Source organism: Heterocephalus glaber, unplaced genomic scaffold (assembly GCF_053883595.1).
Source record: "Heterocephalus glaber isolate CG9 unplaced genomic scaffold, H.glaber_assembly_v1.0 deba00001764, whole genome shotgun sequence".
In the NCBI taxonomy this organism is placed as follows: Eukaryota; Metazoa; Chordata; class Mammalia; order Rodentia; family Bathyergidae; genus Heterocephalus; species Heterocephalus glaber.
In genome coordinates, this window is record NW_028258461.1 from 7,007,773 (window position 1) to 7,031,395 (window position 23,623).

Below are 23,623 nucleotides of genomic sequence, written 5' to 3' on the forward strand. Positions count from 1 at the left end.
GTCCTATCGATTATTCAGAGATGGGTGGTGAAATTTCTGACTAAAATTATGGATTTGTCTATTTCTCCTAACAGCTCTGTCAGTTTTTACTTCATGTATTTTGAAGCTCTGGTATTTTATCCACAAGCATTTAGGGTTATGTCCCCTCAGTGAACATCTTACTATCTAGTCATATTCTTGGCTCAGAAAACTACTTTATCTAAATTTAAACAGCTTCTTTTTGACCAGTATTAGCATAGTATGTCTTTTTCCATCCTTTTGCTTTTAGTATATTTGTACTTTTATATTTAAAGTGTGTTTTTTATAGGCAGCATATGGTTGGGTCTTGCTTTTTAAAATTCAGTTTAATGATGTCTGACTTCAAAATGTAATGTCTAGATTATTTACATTTAATATGATTGATTATGTGATTACATTTAAATCCCCAGTGGACCCTTGAGTTACAACCGGCCTTACATATGAACAACTTGGGTTCCGACCGGAATTTTAGTTTTAACTTAACAACCAAATCTTGAGTTACAACCTGAATGCCAGCCGCTTGTGCTTCCAGATGGTCTCAGATACAGATTTAACCCTTAAAGAGTTCTGGAAGGAACATTACAACGTCCTTTCCTGTGTGGGGGTTAACTGAGAAATCCTGGTTCAGTGTCTCTCTAAGGACTCTGAGATCTGCCTATATAGAGGAGAGAGACTTTGAAGGCTGTGTAGAGGAGCCTGAGCCTTGAACTGACCAACCTGAGATACAACCAGCCCTCGAGAACCAATTGAGTTCGTAAGTCAAGGGTCCACTGTACTACGTTGCTGTTTGTTTTCTCTTTCTTTCATTTATTCTTTGTGTTTCTCCATTTCTGCCTTCTTTTGGGTTTTGTATTTTTGTCATTCTATTTTAATTCCTTTGCAATTGTCATATTTTTATTACACATTGAATAGAAAAATGTCTTTATATAGTCACTTGAATTCAACCAAATAAGAATTATAACTAAATCTATCACAAGTTTCTATTAGTGAGCTCAATTCAATCACCACCCTGCAACTTTTTTCCTAAAATAAATTTTTAAACTCCATTTGGCACTTAATATTATCGAGTACCTCCTCTGTGTGCAGGTATTAGGCCAGCTGCTTAAATACATGTAAAGCTTATTTCCGCACTTAGGTGGCTTTCACCTTTAATGTGTCTCATCCTCTGGGCTGAGTAGAACTACAGGCCTAGGCGGAGGGACAGGTGACAATTTACCCTCAAACGAAAGCCCAGGATTATTTATTTGCTACCAAGAATTCCTGCAACACTCATCCCTGCTCTAGAGGTCTGTGATTAGGAGCTCAGGGCACCTACATGCCCTGGGTCCACCCTTCCCCAGGGCTGGGTGTGGTCACCTACCTGGTTAAGGCACTGCTGGATGCAACTGCTGCAGCTTCACGGTGCAGGAGCCTGGAAGATGGGGCCTGGGGGCTGCCTTAATTCCCTCTCCCACCTGTACTTTGAGCCCCATGCAGGTTACACATTAAATTTACAAATTAAATGCACAGAGAATTTGTGATCTTTCTGTATGTTAAACTGAAATTCCCTATACCGCTGCTGCTATTATTTTTTATGTTGTTTCTTTCACAAACATATTGGATCCTCACTTGTTTCCTATAGATCATACCATGTATTCTTTCATGCTCACCATGACTTTATGAGGCTGATTTTTATCCAATTTTCTACTTGTTGTCAAGCTGTCAATCACTCATTTAGAATTTAGGCTCATAGTTACTTCCAAGTTTCACTTAGTTGTCCAACTTGGGGTATCAGCTGTTTCTTCAGCCACATTTATTACACACATTTCATGAAATTTGTCACTGTTTAAAGTGTTAGGAGCTTAGTGCTGTTTTGGCTTACGTGGCGGTCATCATCTTTAAAGAAGCTTCATTGACTCCAAACAGTCTTTAAATCTAAAATACCCTTCTTTATGTTGTTGTCATATACATCAATTTGGTTGATTTTGTTCTACTGTTTTAGGGGGCCGGGGAAAGGACAATGCCTGGATCATTACATTTCCAGAAAACTGTAACTTCAGATGTATACCAGAAGAAATACTAGCAAAAGTGCTCACTTATCTGACATCTATTGTAAGGTATAGTATTTCATTATATAGTTCAGTTTGCTTTATATTAAATGCCCATTTGAATAACAGAAAAACGGCTTAATATAGTTATTATTGTAAATTGATTATTAGAATTATTTGGAGCTAGAATGCTTTAAAGTAGAAAGTTTAAAAAGCTGCATTAGAGATTTTATTTATGTTGAAGATAAACTTTTAAAAGGAAGCATTTTCCAATTGCTAGCTCTGAAGAATAAGAAAACATAAATCTCGGATTGTAACATTTGAAGAGCCTTATGAACAAAAATCAAATTCTAGAAGAGTAAATTTTTAGTATACTAGTTGAAGCTGAAAGGTAATCTTTTTAGAGCAAATAAAATTCACATTATCCATTAAACTTACTTTCCTCAAGGAACAGACTAGAGATAGAAAATTGTATTTAACAGTATTTTTTTTTCTGTATGAGTAGATCATTAGCTTTTGATGGATTGCCATAAACATTTAAATCTGATGTCATGAAGGACAGCTGTGTTTGGGTTTTTCCATCCCCGAGATTTCAATCTTCCAGCTCCATTTTAGCGACCTATCTTCATAACATCATGCTTTTCCTATTTGAAGATTGGCAGTAGTGTTGAAAAAGAAAATTTTTAAATAGAGAGTAGAGGAACAGAGAGTTAGATTGGTTGTCTAAGATAGCACTTTTAATACATTTCTAAATCCAAATATGCCTTCAAACATCAAATGAGAATGAAACATTCAAAAATAAAAACAAATATAGCAGATTTGGGTTATGATTAACAGAAAATTATTTCCTCTTATCCTACAGGCAAAATGGGCCTGATTCCCAGTTTACCCTTATTCTGGATCGAAGATTGGATACGTGGTCATCTCTCAAAATCTCTCTTCAAAAAATCTCAGTGAGTACATATGTACTCTTATTTTTGCTTTACATCATACTTCCTATTTTGGGGGCATGGATTATATGGACACTGATAGAGATGAAAATACATGAAATAATAAGGAGGGAAAATAGGAAGAAGATTTTGTAGAGTAGCTTGTGACAAACAACTCCCCTGTCAAACTGAATATGAAGGAATGAATAGTTAGCGGTTCAGGTTATGAATGAGCAAAGCCGCATGGTTCTACATGTCTTTCAGAGCAAGGCAAGTTTTTATGGGAATTTTAAAAATGGACATGGCCATGTTGTATACTCTTTGTATGCAGAAAAGTATAAAGAAGAAAGTGTAAAACAATAGTGAGTAGTCCAGCCACCCACAAAGAAGCACATTATAGCACTTTGGCTGGTGTGCATCTTTCTAGACTTGTTTTCTTCCCAGGAAAAGGTAGGGACATGAGTCACATTTCAAATAACACATCTCCCACAGTGGAATCTTGTTCTCTAGCTTCCCAAGTCAGAGAGAGAGAGAGAGAGAGAGAGAGAGAGAGAGAGAGAGAGAGAGTGAGAGAGAGAGAGAATGAATGAGAATGAGAATATGAGAGCATGAGAGAATCCTGGCCACAGCCAAGATGGCTTTTTCCATTATTAGTCTGTCAGGATGTAGTCACATTGTTTGACACTGTCATGGTGGTGCACCCCTGTAATCTCAGCACTCTGGGGTGGGGGCTGTAGTCACATTGTTTGACACTGTCATGGTGGTGCACCCCTGTAATCTCAGCACTCTGGGGTGGGGGCTGTAGTCACATTGTTTGACACTGTCATGGTGGTGCACCCCTGTAATCTCAGCACTCTGGGGTGGGGGCTGAGGCAGGAAAATCTCAAGTTCTAGCCTAGCCTGGGAAATTTAGTGACCGAATGAAACGGTGTCTCAAAATTTAAAAATAAAAGAAAGGTCTGGGGGGTATGGTTCAGTACACAGGTCCTGGGTTCAATTCCCCAATAACCCCTCCCCTCCAAAAGGAGGGAGGTGAGGTGCTCCCAGCCTCCTCCTGAGCTGACAAGATTGGAGTTGTCTGTGGAAGTTTCATGTGGCTCACTTCCTCTATCAGACTGGAGTGGCTGGGAATCAATGATTTTTTTTTTGAGATTCCAACATCATCAACCACCTGAAAATTTTTCCTTTGTACTTAACATTTTTTTGTTTCAGTAACTTTATTTTTTGAAAGCAGAAAACTCAGATATATGTGATCCAGTGGGAAGTTCAAATTTTAACTGATACAAAAAAACCTAAAAATTGTACGTATTTATGGGATGCCATGAGATGTTTGGATACATGTATACATGTATACATTTTATATATGAATCAGGGTAAACATATCTATCTCAAAGATTTATCATGTGTTTGTAGAGAAAACACTCAAAATATTTTCTTCTATTTTTTTCATTTCTTCTTTATTGGTGCATGTTTGCAGTACATAATGGTTACATTTATCGTGGGAAGTTTGTACATGTACATAACACATCTACGTTCGGTTTTGTCTTCTTCCCCTTCCATCCCTCACCACCCCTTCCAACTCTCATTCTCCTTTCTATTTACAGAAGCTCTATTTCCATGTTTTTCTTCAATTTTCTTTAAATCCCCTTTCCCTTCCTTCCCTCCTCATTCCTCCATCTGTTACCCTTTACATTAAGAAAATCTCCCTACTTCCTATTAATCTTTTCCTTTGTTCTTTATTCATATTTTGAAATAGGCAGTACACTATTGTTACTTATAGTCACCCTGCTGTGCAGTAGCACGCCAGAGATTCCCAGTCCTGTCATCGGAAAGTCTTGCTTTGTCTCCTCATGAACTCAGGATGCCCACTCATGGGAGGAAGTTGATTTAATTCCAGAGGCAGGGCAAAAATCTACGTTGTTGGACTTTTCAGTCAATGTCCTTTTTTGCTATATTATTTTGTCAGTGAACACAAAAATACATTAGGACTCAAACCTGGATGTGGTGGCATGTACTTGTAATCTTGGGCACTCCGGGGGCTGTTGCAGGAGGAGCACGAGCCCAGGAGTTCCAGACCAGCCTGAGCAACATAGTGAGACCCAGTCCCCGCCCCTCAATGCTAGCACTCACATGGTAAAATGAATGAGATCGTTATTCATATCCAGCATGAATTTCCTCATCTTGGGCAAGTTAGCAAGGTGGTTTTTCTTCTTTATTTGTTTAAAAGAGGTCCTCAATCATAAACAATGGAGCAAAGAGAGTACTAGAACCAAATAAGTTACTAAAATAAAATAGAAAAATTTTCCTTTATCTATTTTTTGCTTTTTCAAAAGCATTTGTATTTATTAAGTAATGTTGATTTACCTTACTTCCTGCTTAAGTATGGTAGGCAGGCATTACTATAATTGCCATATAGATGATGAAATTAAATTGATATATGCATTTTGGGAAGATTATGTGATAAATCAAAGATCAAATAGTTAAGAAACCAAAAGATCCAGAACAAAAATTGGAATTTCATAAGAGCCTATTGGTACCCTTTCTACCTGCTATTTTTTATCATTTGCCGAATGGCCCTTGAGTACATAACTAAATTCAATGTTTTTAGCAAAAGGTAGAATTTCTTTCAAGTGCATAAATCTGTCTTTCATGGATTATTGAACCCTATTTTTGGGGCTAAATAAAATAAAAGCTATTTCCCTTGTGGCTTTTTAGGTTGGTCTTTGGGTTTGTTGAGTACATTTTGGTTTATGCCTATAATCAATATTTCAATACTAAATGTAGCACTCATTGCAAGAAAGCATTTTTTACTGCTAGCTTTTTTACCTTTGGCCAAAACTGACTGGTTTGATTAAATTAATTTTTATTGTCTGATGAGTCAGCACATGACACTAGTCCTTTGGTAGTGTTTTATTTCTATTAGTCAAATAGGTTACTTGGAGCAGAGGTCTTTTTTTCATAAGAGAGAGGTATAAGGTTAGGTCTTGATCCTGTGAATTAAAGGTCAATGGCAGGGTAATGACTCATTTCTTGGGCAGGGCTACTCCCCTTTCTGTGTTCCATAGGCTGCTGCTCTCTCAGTGTGGAAGCTTGAACTACTGTATGCTCAGTAAAGAGCTCAGAGCTCAAGGTCTTTTTATTTTCTTTTCTGACAAATTGATGGGTCAAGAGTGGGGGGTGCTTGTGACAGGTAAATGACTATAGATTGTTTTAGCTGTGTGTCTTTTGAACATTTTAAATATGTCTGGTTTTGATATAATTTTATTCACATACTCAACAGCACATTAATTATATATCAACTATCAATACCTGTTGGTCACTGAAATAAAGGTAAATATTGAATACAAGTCAATTTCAAGAGCAAAAGTTGGCATTCAGAAAGGGTTTCTGGTGAAAGGTACCATATGCAGACAGGTAACTGGTGTACTTCTTTAAATGAGTGTCTATGAAATAATGATATAATTCAATTTGAAGATCTTAATTTAGGATTCCAAAATAAGTGAAAGAAGCTAGGTTATACTTCATAATTAATGAGAGGACATATTTTAAAAGTTATTATTGATTTGACTCATGATAATTGTATATACTAATGGGTCACCATGTGATGTTTTGATTTATATATGCATTGTGTAATGATCAAATCAGGGTAATTAGCATATCTATCACCTTAAACATTTATTATTTCTTTGTGGTAAGAATATTTAGAATTCTCTCTTCAAGCTGTTTTGAGGGAAAGTTGATTTGGGAGAGGATCCTGTCCATCTTTGAAAGTATACACGTTCTTTCTAGATTATTATCAGGACAAAATTTCACAAACTGTACCTTTTCTGATGCTTAAATTCAGAATAGAATTTAATAAAAAGTACAGAATTGAAATGGAAGTCACAGATGCTGGTAGGACAGGCATCAGAGGGATCAGCTAATACTACCTTCACAAAGATTCTTAGCATTCCACCTTAAAAATCCAGTTGCGCAGAAGAGAAAGCCAGTCTCATCCAGACTGCTCTGAGGAGGAGAGTGGGTTTTTCCTTCCTCCACTCTCAGGACATGCCCAATATTCTTGAGCAGTCCAGCGTGAGCTAAATCCACAAGGTTCAATCAGGCTAAGTAATTGAGGGGCCGAAAGTGTCAGCTGTGAATTACAATGAGCAGCAGGGAAAGATCTGTCAGCTGACTAATCAGGGATAGTGGATTTTTTTGCAGCCTTGCCACGGTGGTAATGGAAGCAGCTACGGTAGCTTTGTTTGATGGAGATTTTTGGCTGCCGTTTTTAAATACTACCCAAGAAGCTGCTCATATTTCATCAATGTTGCATTGACAATTGGAGAAGAAGAGTGTGATTGTGCATAGGCGAGATGGCAGAAGCAAATCCCCGGAGAGGCAAGATGAGGTTCAGAAGGAATGCGGTAAGGGCTCTGCCTGCAGTCCCGGAAAGCCTGTTCCCAAGTTCAAGTGTAGGGATGCTGCAGCAGGATGCTGTGGCACAAACTGCTGAGTGGGGCTTTTAAGGACAGACCCAGAGGATGGACTCTTGTATTTGCATGGATGGCATTGATGTGTTACTGTGATACCGGCCACAAGGCAATTTAAGGAAGTGGAGGAGGGGGAGTATCATTTCAAAATCTAAATGTCATCAAGTTTATGAAAGAGCATTGTTAATTCTGTCATTTGCTTAAGAATATATTAGCAATTTTGAATCATTTGGTAGCATAGCTTTAAATTATGAGTTAAAATAAAATCTAACAAAAGAATTTACCTTTTCTTTTCCCGTGGTCAAGTATAGTATGATATCATGGACAAGGCTGGAGGCGATTTCATCAGCACTTACGAAGGCAGCTCGCTTTGGGTGTGACTGTGCAAGTGAAAAATTTTAAAGTCTGATGATTTGAAATCTTTATGTATTCAATTCTTGATCAAGCATAAACTTTAAAGATGAAAAATTCTATCCTGTTGACAACTTTTTTCTTTTAAGGGAAAGGAAAGTGACTCACTTTTCAGTATAGGCTAGAATTTGGAAATCTCTCTTCTCGGATACATTTCAGACACTCTTCTACCAAAATGTTCCCATCATTAATTCATTCATATACTAAGTTACTCAGAAAATCTCTAACATGAGCTTTAATCTCTTTTGGGAAATGTTGAAATAACACTAGCTAATTTAACAATGAATTTATCAACAAGGCTTCAAATGCCACTCTTTTTCTTTTAAAACTTAAGATGCTCAACTTAATGAAAAAAAAAGATGCTAGTGATGTTATATTTTAATAAAAACTTGCTCACTATAAGAAGATTGAGACATCATACACCAAAAAGTTAGTTTAAAATTGGCCACAGCAAAAGGTGACATTTTAAATCGAAAGATGAGGAAAGTAAGAATTTTATTGTTGTTGAATGACAGGGAACATCAGTGGGTGAGTAAATGATTTATTTTCTAATAAAACAGCACAAAAGCCACTTTTAAAATTATAGTTAGGATACACCTCTTTATTTGGGCAAAATTATATATTGAGCTCTAAGCATGATTTTGTATTATGATAATAACTTTAGACGCTTAACAGAACATTTATGTTGCATAAGAAATGCCTGTGTATGTGTTTTGCAGTATTTTATGGAACTGATCTTAGCACTTTTTTATCAAAGGTAACTGACATGAACTTTCAGAAAGTTCCTAATTCATTTGTGTGCATAGATGTTTTCTCAGTGCCAAAGTTAGTTTCATATATACACATTAATATCCACACAAATAAATACACAGGTACTCATTGAATAGATATATCTAGCACTATGCTACATGTAACACAGATTATAGTGGTAATTACCGAATGCCAGCTGGGCTGAAGGAGCTGTCAATCTAGTAGAGAAAGTGGGATATGTTCATAAATAACTGTTTCAAAAGAACTTCCAGCTGGTGGGAAAGGCCTTATATAGGAGGTGATGACATTTGTTTGGACCTTAAGTAAAAGCATATGTTTCTTTTACCTTTTCTATGTTTTTTCCTCATAAATCCATTGCTTTAGATGGTCCCTAGGAAGAGAGATGTTGAAATGAAATAGATTAGATTATTTCCAAAGTCCAGAACTATGGTGGCAGTCAGATTTGTTTTGTTTACATAGATAGACTTTGGCCAGAATGTATAGTTTGAACCCCAGCTAGTGACAAAAAGCTTCTGCCTTGAAGGATCTCTGGAGTTAGGCTGATCCTGGAGGCTAGAATAGGTCTAAAAGGATTGTCCAGTGGAATTTAAAGTCCCCGGGGTGCCGGGGATTTAGCTCAGTGGCACTACACTTGCCTTGTAAGTGCAAGATCCTGAGTTTAATCTCCGGTACCAAAAAACATAAAAATAAAAATAAAAAAGTCCCCGGGGAGGATTGAACTGGTTGCTGGGTGGAAATTGTAATGATTGTAGCTAAATGAGAGGAAGAGATGAGAAGAAAAATCTACGCAACAAAAATGACAAATCACAAGGAAGGAGTATTGCTCAGGACCATCGTGGTGCTGCGGTCACTTGGCAAGTTGCTTGGCAACATGTGAAGTAACTCATATTTTCTGTACCTGAAAGATATCTATGTAGGGGAAGAGTGCAGAAGTGGTTCATGCCGTCGCAAACTGTTCTTCTCTCCAGCCCTAGCATATTCTGAAGAGATGGTTCAGACCTTATCAAGGTCAATCATATTAACATCTCAGTGTTATACTCTGCCATGATAGTGAATTATAATAGTTTCCATTCAGTTGGCTCCACAATGCTAAATTGTTTCCCTCACCTTGCATGGAATGTTCTCTTTGGGTCCATTTTATAGAGTCAAGGTCAAGTCATTCCTAAATGGCAAACAGTGAATCTGGGTGTACATTCAGTGTATGAAGTGCTATGACTGTGCTTTAGTTTGCTGCTCTATGAAAAGGAGGTAATACTGACCTTACTGCCAGTATGTGACAAGCCTGGCGTGTGTGGAATGGCTTTCAGGCAATGGTCCCTCTTATTGTTGTTGCCTTTCTTTGCCCTATAGGTTAAAGAAAAGCTATAGGAATAAAATTTGCTTTTATAGTAAGTAAACAAAATTTTATGTTTCATAAGGCTCTTCAAGCATTTTAAAAGAAATAACTAGAATAACTGAAACCTATGGAGAGGTTCCTACAGAAAGGCGTATTCAATGAGGTTGCTTTCTGGACTTTAATAGGGCAACAATGGATCAGGTTTATGCCTGTTGCAGTTGTCATGTTGTGACTGCTGAGAGACCATGTACCTGGGCAGTGAATGGGTAAGACGGGGAAATGTGTTCTCGAGAAGTGAAAGATGATAGGAAGCTTGTTTTGTGCCTGCTTTCCTTGAAGAGTCAGTAAGAGCTACTGCAGAGGGCTGGGCTGGGGCCCTGTGCAGGGATTGGACACAAGCCTCTGGGCCTTATGATGATGAGCAGCATATTCCGTTTGAGAGACATGCCTTTAAGCAGTCACATGTTGCAAGTCCAAAAAAATGCCTGTTTCCTCTTTCATGCAGTCTTTTTGAAAGAAAGAAAACAACAACGACAAAATAAAACAAGACTGACCCTTGACCACATCTCTTTGCTTTTTTGACGAGAGCTCAAAAAATGATTTCTGTTTTTAGAATCTGGAGTTTGATTTTAGGGGAAATAGAAATTGGGCTTCTTCGCTTCTTCATGTTTATATAACCTACAGATTAGAGATTCTTAAAGCGGCATACCAAAATATTTAGAAATGTATTCCCAAACCAAAATGGGAAAGCTCAATGATCTTGGACTGTATTTGCTCTGATGATGTGTGCTTCTGAAATCATATGCTGTTTGATGTTCACTCAAATACCAGCTTTCGAATGGATTATCCTGAAATTTTTACTGATACAAATATCTGTATATGGAGCAAACTCGCTTTCTCCGTATGCTTATATGTATGCCCATACACACACGTGCAAACTAATCTTCAATCCACATGGCTCGTCAGGTTAAACATTTTTAGTAATGCTCTGTGCTGTTCAGATCCTCATATGATGGTGAGACTCACAGAAAGGGACATAAATCTGTTACTCAGACGGAGATAGGTTCTAGTTCAGATGTGTGAAGCCTTTTGATTCCAAAGTTGGAAGCTGGCAGCCCACAGATGTGTTTGTTTCCGCTATACAGTATTTTAACAAACTTTCACTTTGTTCCCCATTCTTTAAAAATATGGGTTTCACATAGAAATCTGGGCTTCTGGCCTCTTTTGAGAAACCACTACCAGGCAGTGGCGGACCCACTTTCCCACATGCCAACATGTAGCTGGAGCTTACTAGCGAGTGCTCCCCTTTTCCTGTGCTCTGTGGTCACCACAGTCCTCACCACTTCTTGTGGCTCCTCACCAGACAGCAACAGTGTCCTTCGTTATTGCCACCTCAGTTAGGCTGTGCTTAGCTAAAATCTACGTGCCTCACATTTACATTATCTGCCTAACAGTGTAAGTATTCGGGGTTGTTGCCTTTGCTTTAGGTTGCAGCTTAGAGTTTTAACCTTGAACCTGATCCTTGTGTTACCCCATTGTGCTTCTCCAGATTCCTTCTGCTGATGAAGAGCCTGGTTTTGCAGTCAGGTGAACCTGGGCTTTAATTCTAGCTCTTGTAAGGTAGAAAATCTTGAAAAATTACTCAACCTCACAAAACTTCAGTATGTTGTTTTTCTATTGTTGCTATAACAGAATCCGCCAAACTTTACTGGACTTAGTAGATTAAAACAATGCAAATTTATTGTTATGATACTAAAGGTCAAAAGGTCAAGAGTAGTCTCATAGGGTTAAAATCAAGAAGTCAGCCTGGTGTGCTAGCAGCACTTGGGAGGCTGAAGCAGGCAGATCACCATGAGTTCGAGACTGGCCTGAGCTACATAGTGAGTCCAAGGCCAGCCTGAACTATATAGCAAGATACTGACACAAAAACCAACCAACCAAACAAGAGGCGAGGCAGGCATGCTAGCACATGCCTATGATCCCTGCTTTTCAGAAGGCTGAGGCAGGAAGATCCATAGAGTTAGTGCCTTAGGCGACATAGTGAGGGACCGTATCTCAAATAAAAGAGAAGTCAGCTGCGCTGTGTTCCTTTGCGAGCCCTGAAGGACAGTCTTTTTTTCCCTTGAGTTTTTCAGCTTCTAGATACCATCCCTCAATCACTCTGACCTCTGGTTCTGTTATCATATCTCCTCTGTCTCTCCTGCTTCCTTCTGTTTATGGTGCTAGGGATGGAACCCAAGGTCTTTTCCTTGTTAGGCAAGCACTGTACACTGAACTATACCCCAAACTTCTATCTTTTGCTAATAAGGATCGTTGTGGTTGCATTGGTCTCTAAGGATGGTCTCATTTTAAGATCCTCAATCACATTTATAGAGTTCCTTTTACCATGTAAAGTAACATCCCTAAGTTTGGAAATCATGGGGAATTGTTACTCTGTTTACAGTACTCCGTTTCTCCAATTGTGAAATGAGAACAAAATAGAACCTACTGCATGTAAATACTTCATAGTGTTGTGATGATATTATGAGCGTAGTTCTCAGAATAAACATTCAACAAAAAATAACACCCTCAGCTGAGTACTACTATCCAAACTCCTTTCCCTACCTTAAGGCTTTGAGAAGTCAGATATATATCTCCTATGTCCTTAATATATTTTTCCTAAAATAATGTTATGAAAAGCAGTAATTAATGTCAGGTTGTAGATTCACTTTTTGTACAACAGTCTGACAAGCACCCGTTAAGGTGTGGGATTGAAAGACCAAGTACATCACATTCACTTGTGGGCATGAAGAGTAGCTACAATATACCAGGTCTGCACAATATAATTTGGTGTTCTAAAACAGCTGACAAATCAAATGGATTGTTCAAGCGCCACCAAATTGCTTAGTAGCTGCTTTAATATTGGTCTCAAATGGCTACTAAATTTGAGAGTAGCTATTAGGTTAGCAGAATATCTAGGAAGATAATTCTAAAATTGTTTTATAATGAAGAACATTTTAAAAGTAATTATATAGGCAAGAAATGAAGTTTTCATCCTTTGATAGTACATTTAAAAAATAATACAGACTTCTATGGGCTTATTGTGATGAGTAAATCAGTAAACATTTTGAAGGAATAAAGGAAAAGAATGGGTGATAAAATAACCAGAAGGTTTTACTGCAGAATGATCTGATTAGAATGCAAAATTATCTTTAGAAGCAATTTATATCGCTGTTAATGTTTGAGATAAGCCACTTTATCAAATAGAGTAATGACTGATTTAGTAAATATTCACCATAAAATCCCTGAATTTACCTTACATTCACCGTATGAGCAGCTAAAAACTACCTACCCCGGCCTAACATCACTTCTCCACTACCTGCTCCTAATGGACAGTGATTTTGTTTCTCTCGTCTGTTTTGTTCCCTGCTATATGATCAGCTGTCCACAGCCTTGCTGTCCAAGGAATGGCAGGGTAGAGACCAGGGCCTCACCTCAGGCACATGTCCTATGGCCCTCTCTGTTCCCGTAGCTTCTTCTCATCCCCCCCCCCCCCCGCCACAGTTGTTGAGATAGATAAGTATCCTGGTCTTGAAGCTGGTCACTCCTATAGCCTTGCTTCTAGAGAATTCCTAAATGACAGTACTGGAGATTATGAAATTTAGGAAACTCAGAGAGAAAAAGACAAACCTAGAATCCCTGAAAGAATAAAATAAATTGTGCCTTAAATATTGGCAAAAGTATGGTGCCTTCAAGGTAGGTAAGTACAGTAAGTATACTGGTAATTTTTCCAGGAGAAGGAAAGGCTTACCTCGCCGATTTGCTCAAAGTAAATGAACTAGAAATAGAATTGGTGATTTCATTCTAAAAATAGACCCAGAGTTCTCCCAAGTCCCTGTCAACTTCTCCTTCTATGTAAACCATTGTCAGTATTTCTAAAGTCTTCTACCCAAACTTTTACTTGTTTTTAGGTCTAGGAATCCACGATAATTTTTTTAAAAACTACCTTAGTAATGTTTTTAGAGTTGACAGAGTACTTTTATATTCACTATTTTTTTAAATTCTGGAAATAACTGTGAGAAATATGTATCATAGTTAACATAAAATACACATTGTGTATATATTTGAGGGTGGGATATACATTATCTTTGGAAGTCTCTTGTCATCTTCCTTCCATTTCTGTGTACATGCTGACTTGAAATAATCTTTCTCCAGCAGCAAGGGTCAGGCTACCAGTAGCTCTGTGTCCTCAGTTTCCTTCGCTCAACACTAGTTTGAAAAATCTTAGGCTTACTTCTTACTTCAAATTTGCATACTAAAACTACTAATCACAACTAATTATTGTGTTTTGTAAGGGTCATGTAGGAAGATAACTTGTCTCATTTGAAACAATATTTAGAATAATAGGATTTGGCTTCTCAGAAGGGAGAAGTTAACAGAAACATGGCTGCCTGGGAAAATTGTGTATAGACAACCATTTTATATGTCTGTTTATAATCATTGTTTAATTTATTGATTTAATTTTGTGCTCTTTTCATTAACTTACTTATGACTATCTCATTCAGTTCTCTTTCCCTTGCTGTAGTTCTCATTGCCACTTAAGAGTTTATGGTTTTTGTCACCATCTCAAATTGATTTTTATAGTCCCTATTTGTGAGTGTTATTTCTCTAGGAGTTTAGGTCTTCCACTTCAGTGAAAGGTATTCTTTCTTTTTTTTAATAGAACTTACTTTTCACTTTCCAGTCCATAACAAAATTGAGCAGGAAGGAGAGAATGTCCTCATAAACGACTTGCCCTCAAAATAGCTTGTTAATTTTTGTTTTATAGATTTGTTCAATTGCTAGTATCACAGCATGCCTGAAATATGAGCATGTTTGAAACATTTTTGATATACTTTGCTTTAATTTCCCTCTAAAGGCTGATGACTCTATACTCCTACTAGTCTAGACATTTTCTCCTCCTTATTTGTACATAGAGCTGTCTGATGAATATGATCTGGCTGTCCTACTGACCCTTGCAACCCAACACTTCTATGAAGGGGAATGAGAATCTTGACTCCCTCCTTAAAATCTGCTTTGCTTAAGTTCCCTATCACCGTGAGGGTTGCACCATTCACCCAGTTACTCGAGCCGCAAATCTTGAGATTGATTTGCACTCTTCCTTTCTCATCAAGCATATTCAATCATAATGTCTCACAGATTATACCTCCTAAATTCTACCCTTATTCCTGCTATCTTTGTTCTAGTTCAGAATCTCTGGTTTGCATTACTATACCAGCCTCTTATACCAGCTTCTTGGTGCACCTGTCTACTTCTACTGTTGTCCAAATCATCTTTGTAAAATGCTTCTCAGAGAGGACTGAAGATGTAGTTCAGTGGTAGAGTGCTTGTCTAGGGCTCCGGATTTGATGCTTAGCAATATAAGCAAATTTGAAAAGATACAAATGTGACCATGTTGTTCTCCTGCTCTGCACCTCCTAGACACTCCCTTTACATGGAGGAAAAAATTTCTGATCTTTCCTGAAGTGATTCCTGCCTATCTTTTGACGACATCATTTTGCTTTTTTACCAGCATCATTTTCCTCTAGCTTTCTTGACTAGGACTTCTTCAAGAGGTGAGAGTTTAGTGATTAAGAGCACAGACTTGGGTACATATCAGGGTTTTACCAGGTCTTGCAAATTATACTTAAACTCCCTGAATCTCATTTTATTTGTAAAGGAGGGTAACCTAACTCCTTTATTATGAAGAGAAATTATGATAATGTTGGCAAAATAGCATAGAATGGACAGGTAGTAAGTGATGATTTATTATGAATATTATCAGACCATATCATGCCTACTCCTTACTAATTTTGCATAATGCCCTTTTTTGTCTGTGTGGTGAATTTTTTCATGTGAATCTTTTTGACTGCCTACTATGGGCCAGTATTGTTCTAGAACCCAGAGGGACAGTGACGAGCTAGAATGACAGTCTGATCCAGTAAAATCCGGTTTATGGTTTAAGACCATTTTGACCTTCATAGGTCTAGTACACTGCATATTATCCACCTCTCTTGTATAGTATTCTACTACATTTATTTTACTTATCAACTCACCATACTTTAGAGTTAATGATTATTAATTAACTTTGCTATTCAGTTGTCTTTTTCTTGCATGTTGAGTCGGGGCTAGATTTTATTAATTTGTGTACCTTCAGTCCCTAAGAGTGCTTGGTAATTTTTCATTCAAGAACATGAAAGGGGCACATAAAAGATGTTTAGTGAAAATTTTTGGATGAAAATAAAATTATGATTCCATAGTATACTTTTGTAACATTGTTTAGCAGAAGTAATAGTATTTCAGTTTTCTTTGGCTTTTAGGGCTAACCTAGGAACCCATCTCTTAATTCTGCTTGTTTTAACAGGAAACAAATGCAATTTGAGGGCAAATATAGTAGGATCCTGGCTTAAAACAAGTACAAAACTAATAGAACAGAATAGAGAGATCAACTCATAATTATATAGCCAACTGATTTTTAGTAAGAGGTAACAAGAGCATATGTTAGAAAAAAGACAGTCTCTTCAGTAAATGGTTGCTAGGAAAACTAGATGTACATATGCAGACAAAGGAAATTCGTCTCCTACCTCTCACCATATATAAAAATCAGTTTAGAATGGATCAAGGACCTAAATGTAAAACTAAAAGCTATGAAACTACTGGAAGAAAACATGGGGGAAACCCTTAAGACTTTGGTACAGGGAAAGATTTTTTTGGATATAACCTCAAAAAACACAGTCAAAGAAAAACAATTAGACAAATAAGATTATTCCAAACTAAAAATTTCATGGCAAAAGAAACAATGAACAAATAGAAGAGATGATCCACAGAGTGGGTGGAAATCTTTGCAAGCTATTCATCTGACAAGGGGTTAATATCCAGAATATTGAGGAAATCTCAATGGCAAAAACAAAACAAAACACAAACCCAGTGCAGTTAAAAATGGGGAAATGATCTGAATAGACTTTTTTTTTTTGGTACCAGGGATCAAACTCAGGACCTTGCAATTGCAAGACAGGCGGCAGAACCACTGAACTAAATCCCCGGCCCTGAGTAGACATTTCTTAAAGAAGATATATGCAAATGGATAAAAATGGATAACATATATGAAAAAAGGCTCAACATCACTAATCATCAGAGAAATGCAAATTGAAACCACAGTAAGAAATAATCTCATACCAGCTAAAATGGCTGTTATCTAAAAGATTAAAAAGTCACAAATGCTGGCAGAGATGTAGAAAAAGGGGAATTCTTATACTCTGATGATGCAAATTAAAAATTAGTACAGCCACTGTAGAAAATAATATGTTTCTTCAAAAAACTGAAAATAAAACGACCGTATGGTCCAACAATCCTCCTACTGACTATATATTTAAAAGAATTAAAATGATGGTATCAGAGATACCTGCATGCCTATGTTTATTGTAGCACTGTCAACAATAGCTGTGGAACCAACCATAGGAGTCCATCAACAGATAAGTAGATAAATGTGACACATATACACAATGGACTATTATTCAGCCATAAAAAGGATGAAAACCTGCCATTTGTGACAACATGGATGGAACTAGAGGACATTCTATTAAGTGACATAAACCAAGCACAGAAAGACCAAGACTACATCTTCTCACTCATTGGCAGAAACTAAAATTTGATCACATAGAAGTAAAGAGGAGAGTACAGGCCACTAAAGGCTAGGAAAGGGAGAGGGGAAGGGAGGTAGAGAGAGGCTGGGTGATTGGTACCAACGTGTCCATTAGAGAAGAGGAAATAGTTCTAATGTCATATAGCACAGCAGGTAAACTATAATCTATACTAATTAATTATACATTTAAAAATAACTAGAAGAGTTTGAACATTCCAACACAGAAATGATAATATTTGAGGAAAAAGAAATGATAATTACCCTGATTTGATCATTACACATTGTATACATTTACCAAATTATAATATTGGGGTTTTTTGTAATTATGTTCTTTTTTTATTCATTAAGTTTATTGGTACATTTTAGATATACAATATGATGACATTCCTCGTTGGAAATTTGTACTTTTACATGATATATCCTGGTTCTAATATTTTTCCCCATTCCCCTGCCCTCCCACCCCTCCACCCCTCCCTAATTTACAAAGACTTTGTTTCCATTTTTTTCCTTTTCTGCTATTTAGTCTTTTCCATTCTTTCCTTTCCCCTAACCCTCCCATTTCCAATTCGCCTTTGGACCTTTTCTTATTTCACATTATCTATTCTACATTTTGATCATTATTTACACTTTCAGTTTCTCACACCACAAAACCTATTTAGTATTTACACACGTGTGTCCTATTTATTTTACTTAAGAGTATGGCCTCAATGTGCATCCATATAGCTATAAATGTCTCTAATTTCTCATTCTTTATGGCTGAATAGTACTCCATTTTATAAAAAAAAACTACATCTTCTTTATCCACTCTCCAGTTGATGATGGGCAATTGAGCTGTTTCCAAGTTTTAGTTATTACAAACTGTGCCACTATAAACATGGCTGTGCATATATCACTGTGGTATGATGCTTTTTATTCTTTTAGGAAGATATCCAACAGGGGAATAGCTGGGTCAAATGGGACCTCTAATCCGAGTTCTTCAAGGTATCTCCATACTGATTTCCACAGTGGTTGCACCAGTCTACACTCCCACCAACAATGGAGAAGGGTTCCTTTCTCCCCACAACCCCGCCAGCATTTGTTATTTGTTGATTTCTTGATAGCAGCCATTCTTTCTGGGGTGAGATGGAATCTCAGCATTGTTTTCATTTGCATCTCTCGAATGACCAGTGATGTTGAACATTTTTTCATATGCTTATTTGCTGTTTTTGCTTCTTTGTCTGAGAAATGTCTGTTCATTTCAAATGCCCATTTTTGGATTGGTTCTTTAAATTTCGGAGATCTGTTTTTTTAAAATTTTATATATATTCTAGATAGTAGACCTTTGTCAGAGGAACAGCTGGTAAAATTTTTTCTCCATATTGTGGGTTGTCTCCACTCTGTAGGTGGTTTCTCTTTCTGTGCAGAAGCTTTTTAATAAGATAAGATCCCAGTTATTGATTCTTTGTGCTAGTTCCTGAGCTACTGAGGTTTTATTCCTGAAATCTTTTCCCATGCCAAGGTACTCAAGAGTTCTACCTAACCTCTCTTCCAGCTGATTTAGTGTTTTTGTTTTAATATGTAGATCTTCAATCCATTTTGATTTTAGTTTAGTGCATGGTGACAGATATAGGTCTAGTTTTAATCTTTGGCAAGTTGAAACCCGATTTTCCCAGCGCCATTTATTAAAAAATCTATCTTTCCTTCAGTGAGGGTGTTTGGCTCTTTTGTCAAAGATGAGGTGGTTGAGTGTGTCTGGTGTTGTTTCTAAATCTTCTATTCTGTTCCACTGGTCCTTGGGTCTGTTTCTTTGCCAGTACCATCCTGTTTTCATAACAGTAGCTTTGTAGTATAGTTTCAAGTCAGGGATTGCAATACCCCCTACCATGTCTTTGTTGCCTAGAATTTCTTTTGCTATTCTAGATCTCTTGTTCTAAATGAATTTTTGGATTGTTTTCTCAAGTTCTGTGAAGTATGCTGCTGGAATTTCAATTGGGATTGCATTGAATCTATATAGCAGTTTTGGAAATATGACCATTTTACTAAATTGGCTCTTCCTACCCAGGAGCAACGGATGTCTTTTCATTTTCAGACATACTCTTCAATCTCTTTTTTCAGAATGCTATAGTTTTTAGAGTCTTTGATTTCTTTCATTAGATTGATTCCTAGGTATTTCATTTTTGGGGGATGCTATTGTGAAAGGAGTTGTTTCTCCAGTTACTCTCTCAGTGAGTCTGTTGTTCATGTACAGGAAAGCTATTGATTTCTGTGTGTTGACCTTGTATCCAGTTTCTCTGCTGAATTTGGTTATTAAGTCTAGAAAACTTTTGGTAGAGTTCCTGGGGTCTTCTATATAGAGTATCATGTCATCTGCAGATAATGACAATTTGACTTCTTTATTTCCTATCTTTATTCCTTTTCTTTCTCTTGTCTAACTGCTGTGGCTAATGTTTCCAAAACTATATTGAACAGGGGTGGTGATCGTGGACATCCTTGTCTTGTTCCTGATTTTAGTGTGAAGGATTTCACTTTTTGACCATTTAGTATGATGTTGGTTGTTGGTTTTTCATAGATGGCTTTTATCAGATTGAGATAAAGACCATCTATTCCAATTTTCTGTATGGTTTTTATTATGAATGGGTGTTGGATTTTGTCGAACACTTTTTCTGCATGTATTGAGATGGTCATATAGTTTTTGTCCATGGCTCTATCAATATAGTGGATTACATTTATTGATTTGCATATGTTGAACCATCCCTGCATCACTGGGATGAATCCCACTTGGTCAGGGTATATGATCTTCTTGATGATCTTCTGAATTCTGTTTGCCAGTATCTTATTGAGGATGTTTTTATCTATGTTCATTAGTGAGATTGGCCTGTAGATCTCATTTTTGGTTAGGTCTTTCTCTGCCTTTTGGGATCAAGGTGATGCTTGCTTCTAAGAATGAATTTGGGAGTATTGATTCTCTTTCAATTTCACTGAAGAGTTTAAACAGTAGTGGCAATAGTTCTTCTCTAAATGCCTTGTAGAATTCAGCAGTGAAGCCATCCGGACCCAGGCTTTTCTTCATTGATAAGTTTTTAATTACTTTTACAATTTCATCGATTGATATTGGGTTGTTTAGAATTTTTAGGTGGTCTTTGTTCAACTTTGGTAGTTCATATGTGTCTAGAAATTGGTACATTTCTTCTGTGTTTTCCATCTTATTGGTGTATAGGTTTTCGAAGTAGGTATTGATGATCCTGTGGATTTCTGCTGAGTCCATTGTAATTTCACCCTTTTCATTCCTAATTGCATGGATTTGGGCCTTTTCTTTCCTTTTTTTGATAAGGTTCACTAAAGGTTTGTCAATTTTGTTTTTTCTTTTGAAGAAACCAACTCCTTCATTGATTTTTTTGTATCATTATCTTACTCTTCATTGTATTGATTTCTGCTCCAGTCTCTACAATTTCCTCCCTTATACCAGCTTTGGGCTTGACTTGCCCTCCTTTTCTAGAGGCATGAGGTTCAGCATTAGGTGGTTTATTTGAGCTTGCTCTGTTTTCCCAGTATGGGCATTCACTGCTATTAATTTCCCTCTCAAGACTGCTTTCATTGTGTTGGATAGATTCTGATATGTTGTATTGGCATTGTCATTTAATTGTAGAAACTGTCTGATTTCTCCTTTAATCTCCTATGTGACCCATTGGTTGTTCAGGAGTGTGTTTTCAATTTCCATGTGTTTATGAAGTTCTTGTGGTTTCTTTTGCTATTTATCTCCAATTTCATAGCACTATCGTCTGATAATATACAGGGGATAACTTCATTTCCTTTGCATTTACTTAAATATGATCTAAGAGCAAGTAAATGGTCTGTTTTGGAGAACGGCCCGTGTACGGCTGAAAAGAATGTGTATTCTGATTTTAAGGAATGCAACACACTGTAAACATCTCTTAAGTCCATTTGTTTAGGAGTTTGATTGAGTTCTAGTATTTCCTTGCTTATTTTTTATCTAGTTGATCTTTGTATTTGTGAGAGTGGGGTATTGAGGTCCCCCAGTACTACTGTATTAGTGCTTATTTGATTTTTCATGTCCATTAATATTTGTTTTATATAATTCAGTGCATTAGAATTTGGTGCATATACATGTATGATTGGCATTTCTTCCTCTTGAATTGTCCCCTTTACAAGGATTAGTGGTCTTGTTTGTCTCTCTTAATTAGTGCTGATTTGAAATCCATTTGATCTGCAAATAGGATAGCTACTCCTGCTTTTATTTGGGTTCTTGTCACATGGAGTGTTGTTTTCCACCCTTTAACTTTTTTAAAAATTAATTTTATTGGTACATTTTAGGTATACAATATAATGACATTCATCATTGGAAATTTGCTCCTTTACATAATCTCTCTTAGTTCTTATTTTTCCCCATTCACTTGCCCTCCCTTCAATCCCTCCATCTCTCCCTATTTACAAAGACTTTCTTTCCATTTTTTGTTTTTCTCATATTAATTTCATTCCCTTCTTTCCTTTCCCCTACCCCTCCCACTTCCCCTTCCCCTTTGCCCCTTTTCTTCCTGTTTCACATTATCTATTATACCTTTTAGTCCTTATTTACACTTTCAGTTTCTTACACTAGAGAAACTATTCAGTATTTACATGTGTGTCCTATTTATTTCACTTAAGAGTATCACCTCAATGTGCATCCATTTAGCTATAAATGTCTCTAATTTCTCATTTTTTATGGCTGAGTACTACACCATTTTATTAAAAAACCCCCACATTTTCTTTATCCAGTCTCCGGTTGATGGGCATTTGGGCTGCTTCCAAGTTTTTGCTATTACAAACTGTGCTGCTATGAACATGGGTGCACATATATCACTGTGGTATGATTCTTTTAATTCTTTGGGGAAGATACCCAGCAGGGGAATAGCTGGGTCAAATGGGACCTCTAGTCCTAGTTCTTTGAGGTATCTCCATAGTGATTTCCACAGTGGTTGCACCAGTCTACACTCCCACCAGCAGTGGAGCAGTGTTCCCCTTTCCCCACAGCCCCACCAGCATTTGTTCTTGGTTGATTTTATGATAGTAGCCCTTCTTTCTAGGGTGAGGTGGAATCTCAGCATTGTTTTCATTTGCATCTCTCAAATGACCAGTGATGTTGAACATTTTTTCATATGCTTATTTGCTATTTCTACTTCTTTGTCTGAACAACATCTGTTCATTTCAGATGTCATTTTTGGATTGGGTCTTTAAATTTGGGAGGTCTGATTTTTTTTAAGTTCTTTATAGATTTTGGATGGTAGACCTTTTTCTGAGGAACAGCAGTTGAAAATTTTTTCCCACATTGTGGGTTGTCACTTCACTCTCTTGGTGGTTTCTCTTGCTGTCCAGAAGCTTTTTAGTAAGAATAAGTCTCACTTGTTGATTGTTTGTGCTAGTTCACAGTCAACTGAGGTTTTGTTCATAAAATCTTTTCCTAGGCTAATGTTTTCAAGAGTTCTACCTAACCTCTGTTCCAGCTGGTTCAGTGTTTCTGTTTTAATATATTGATCTTTCGTCCATTTCAATTTTAGTTTAGTGCTTGGTGAGAGATATAGGTCTAGCTTTAATCTTTGACAAGTTGCAACCCAATTTTTCCAGCACCATTTATTAAAGAGGCTATCTTTCCTCCAGTGAGTCAACCCTTTATCTTTCAGTCTATGAATTTCTTTTTGAATTAAATGTGTTTCTTGTATGTAGCATATTGTTGGATCTTGCTTCTTGACCCATTCTGCTGGTCTATTTCTTTTGATCGGTGAATTGAGACCATTAACACTGATTGTTATAACTGATATGTATTGACTTATCCTTGTCATGACTTTTTCTTTTTGTTGAATGCTCCCTCTTTGAGTTGAATTTCTTGTTGTGCCTGATGGATTCATTCTGTTGGGCTTCCTGGGGTTTTAATCCTCATTGTCTTTTCCTAGGATATTGTCTAAAATTTTTTGGAGTGCTGGTTTGGTATTCATGAATTTCCTCAGGTGCTCTTTGTCATGAAAGTG

General features: G+C 37.0%; 1 protein-coding gene across 24 annotated transcripts in view; it reads left to right on the plus strand.

Moving 5' to 3' along the window:
* Mcf2 (MCF.2 cell line derived transforming sequence) overlaps positions 1 to 23,623 on the plus strand; it is a 106,787-nt gene that overhangs the window by 41,061 nt on the left and 42,103 nt on the right. For 14 of the 24 annotated variants that reach the window (XR_002388656.2, XM_021242527.2, XM_021242528.2 and 11 more), the window contains exons 3-4: positions 2,000 to 2,114; positions 2,908 to 2,998. Coding sequence is in view for 23 of the 24 variants with exons in the window: in XM_021242527.2 (XP_021098186.2) it covers positions 2,000 to 2,114; positions 2,908 to 2,998 (206 nt within the window). In the remaining variant the exon portion in view is untranslated. Of the gene's footprint in view, positions 1 to 1,999; positions 2,115 to 2,907; positions 2,999 to 6,942; positions 7,381 to 23,623 lie in introns of those variants that run through there. The other 10 variants (XM_087202143.1, XM_087202144.1, XM_013078695.3 and 7 more) reach the window with 2 other exon arrangements.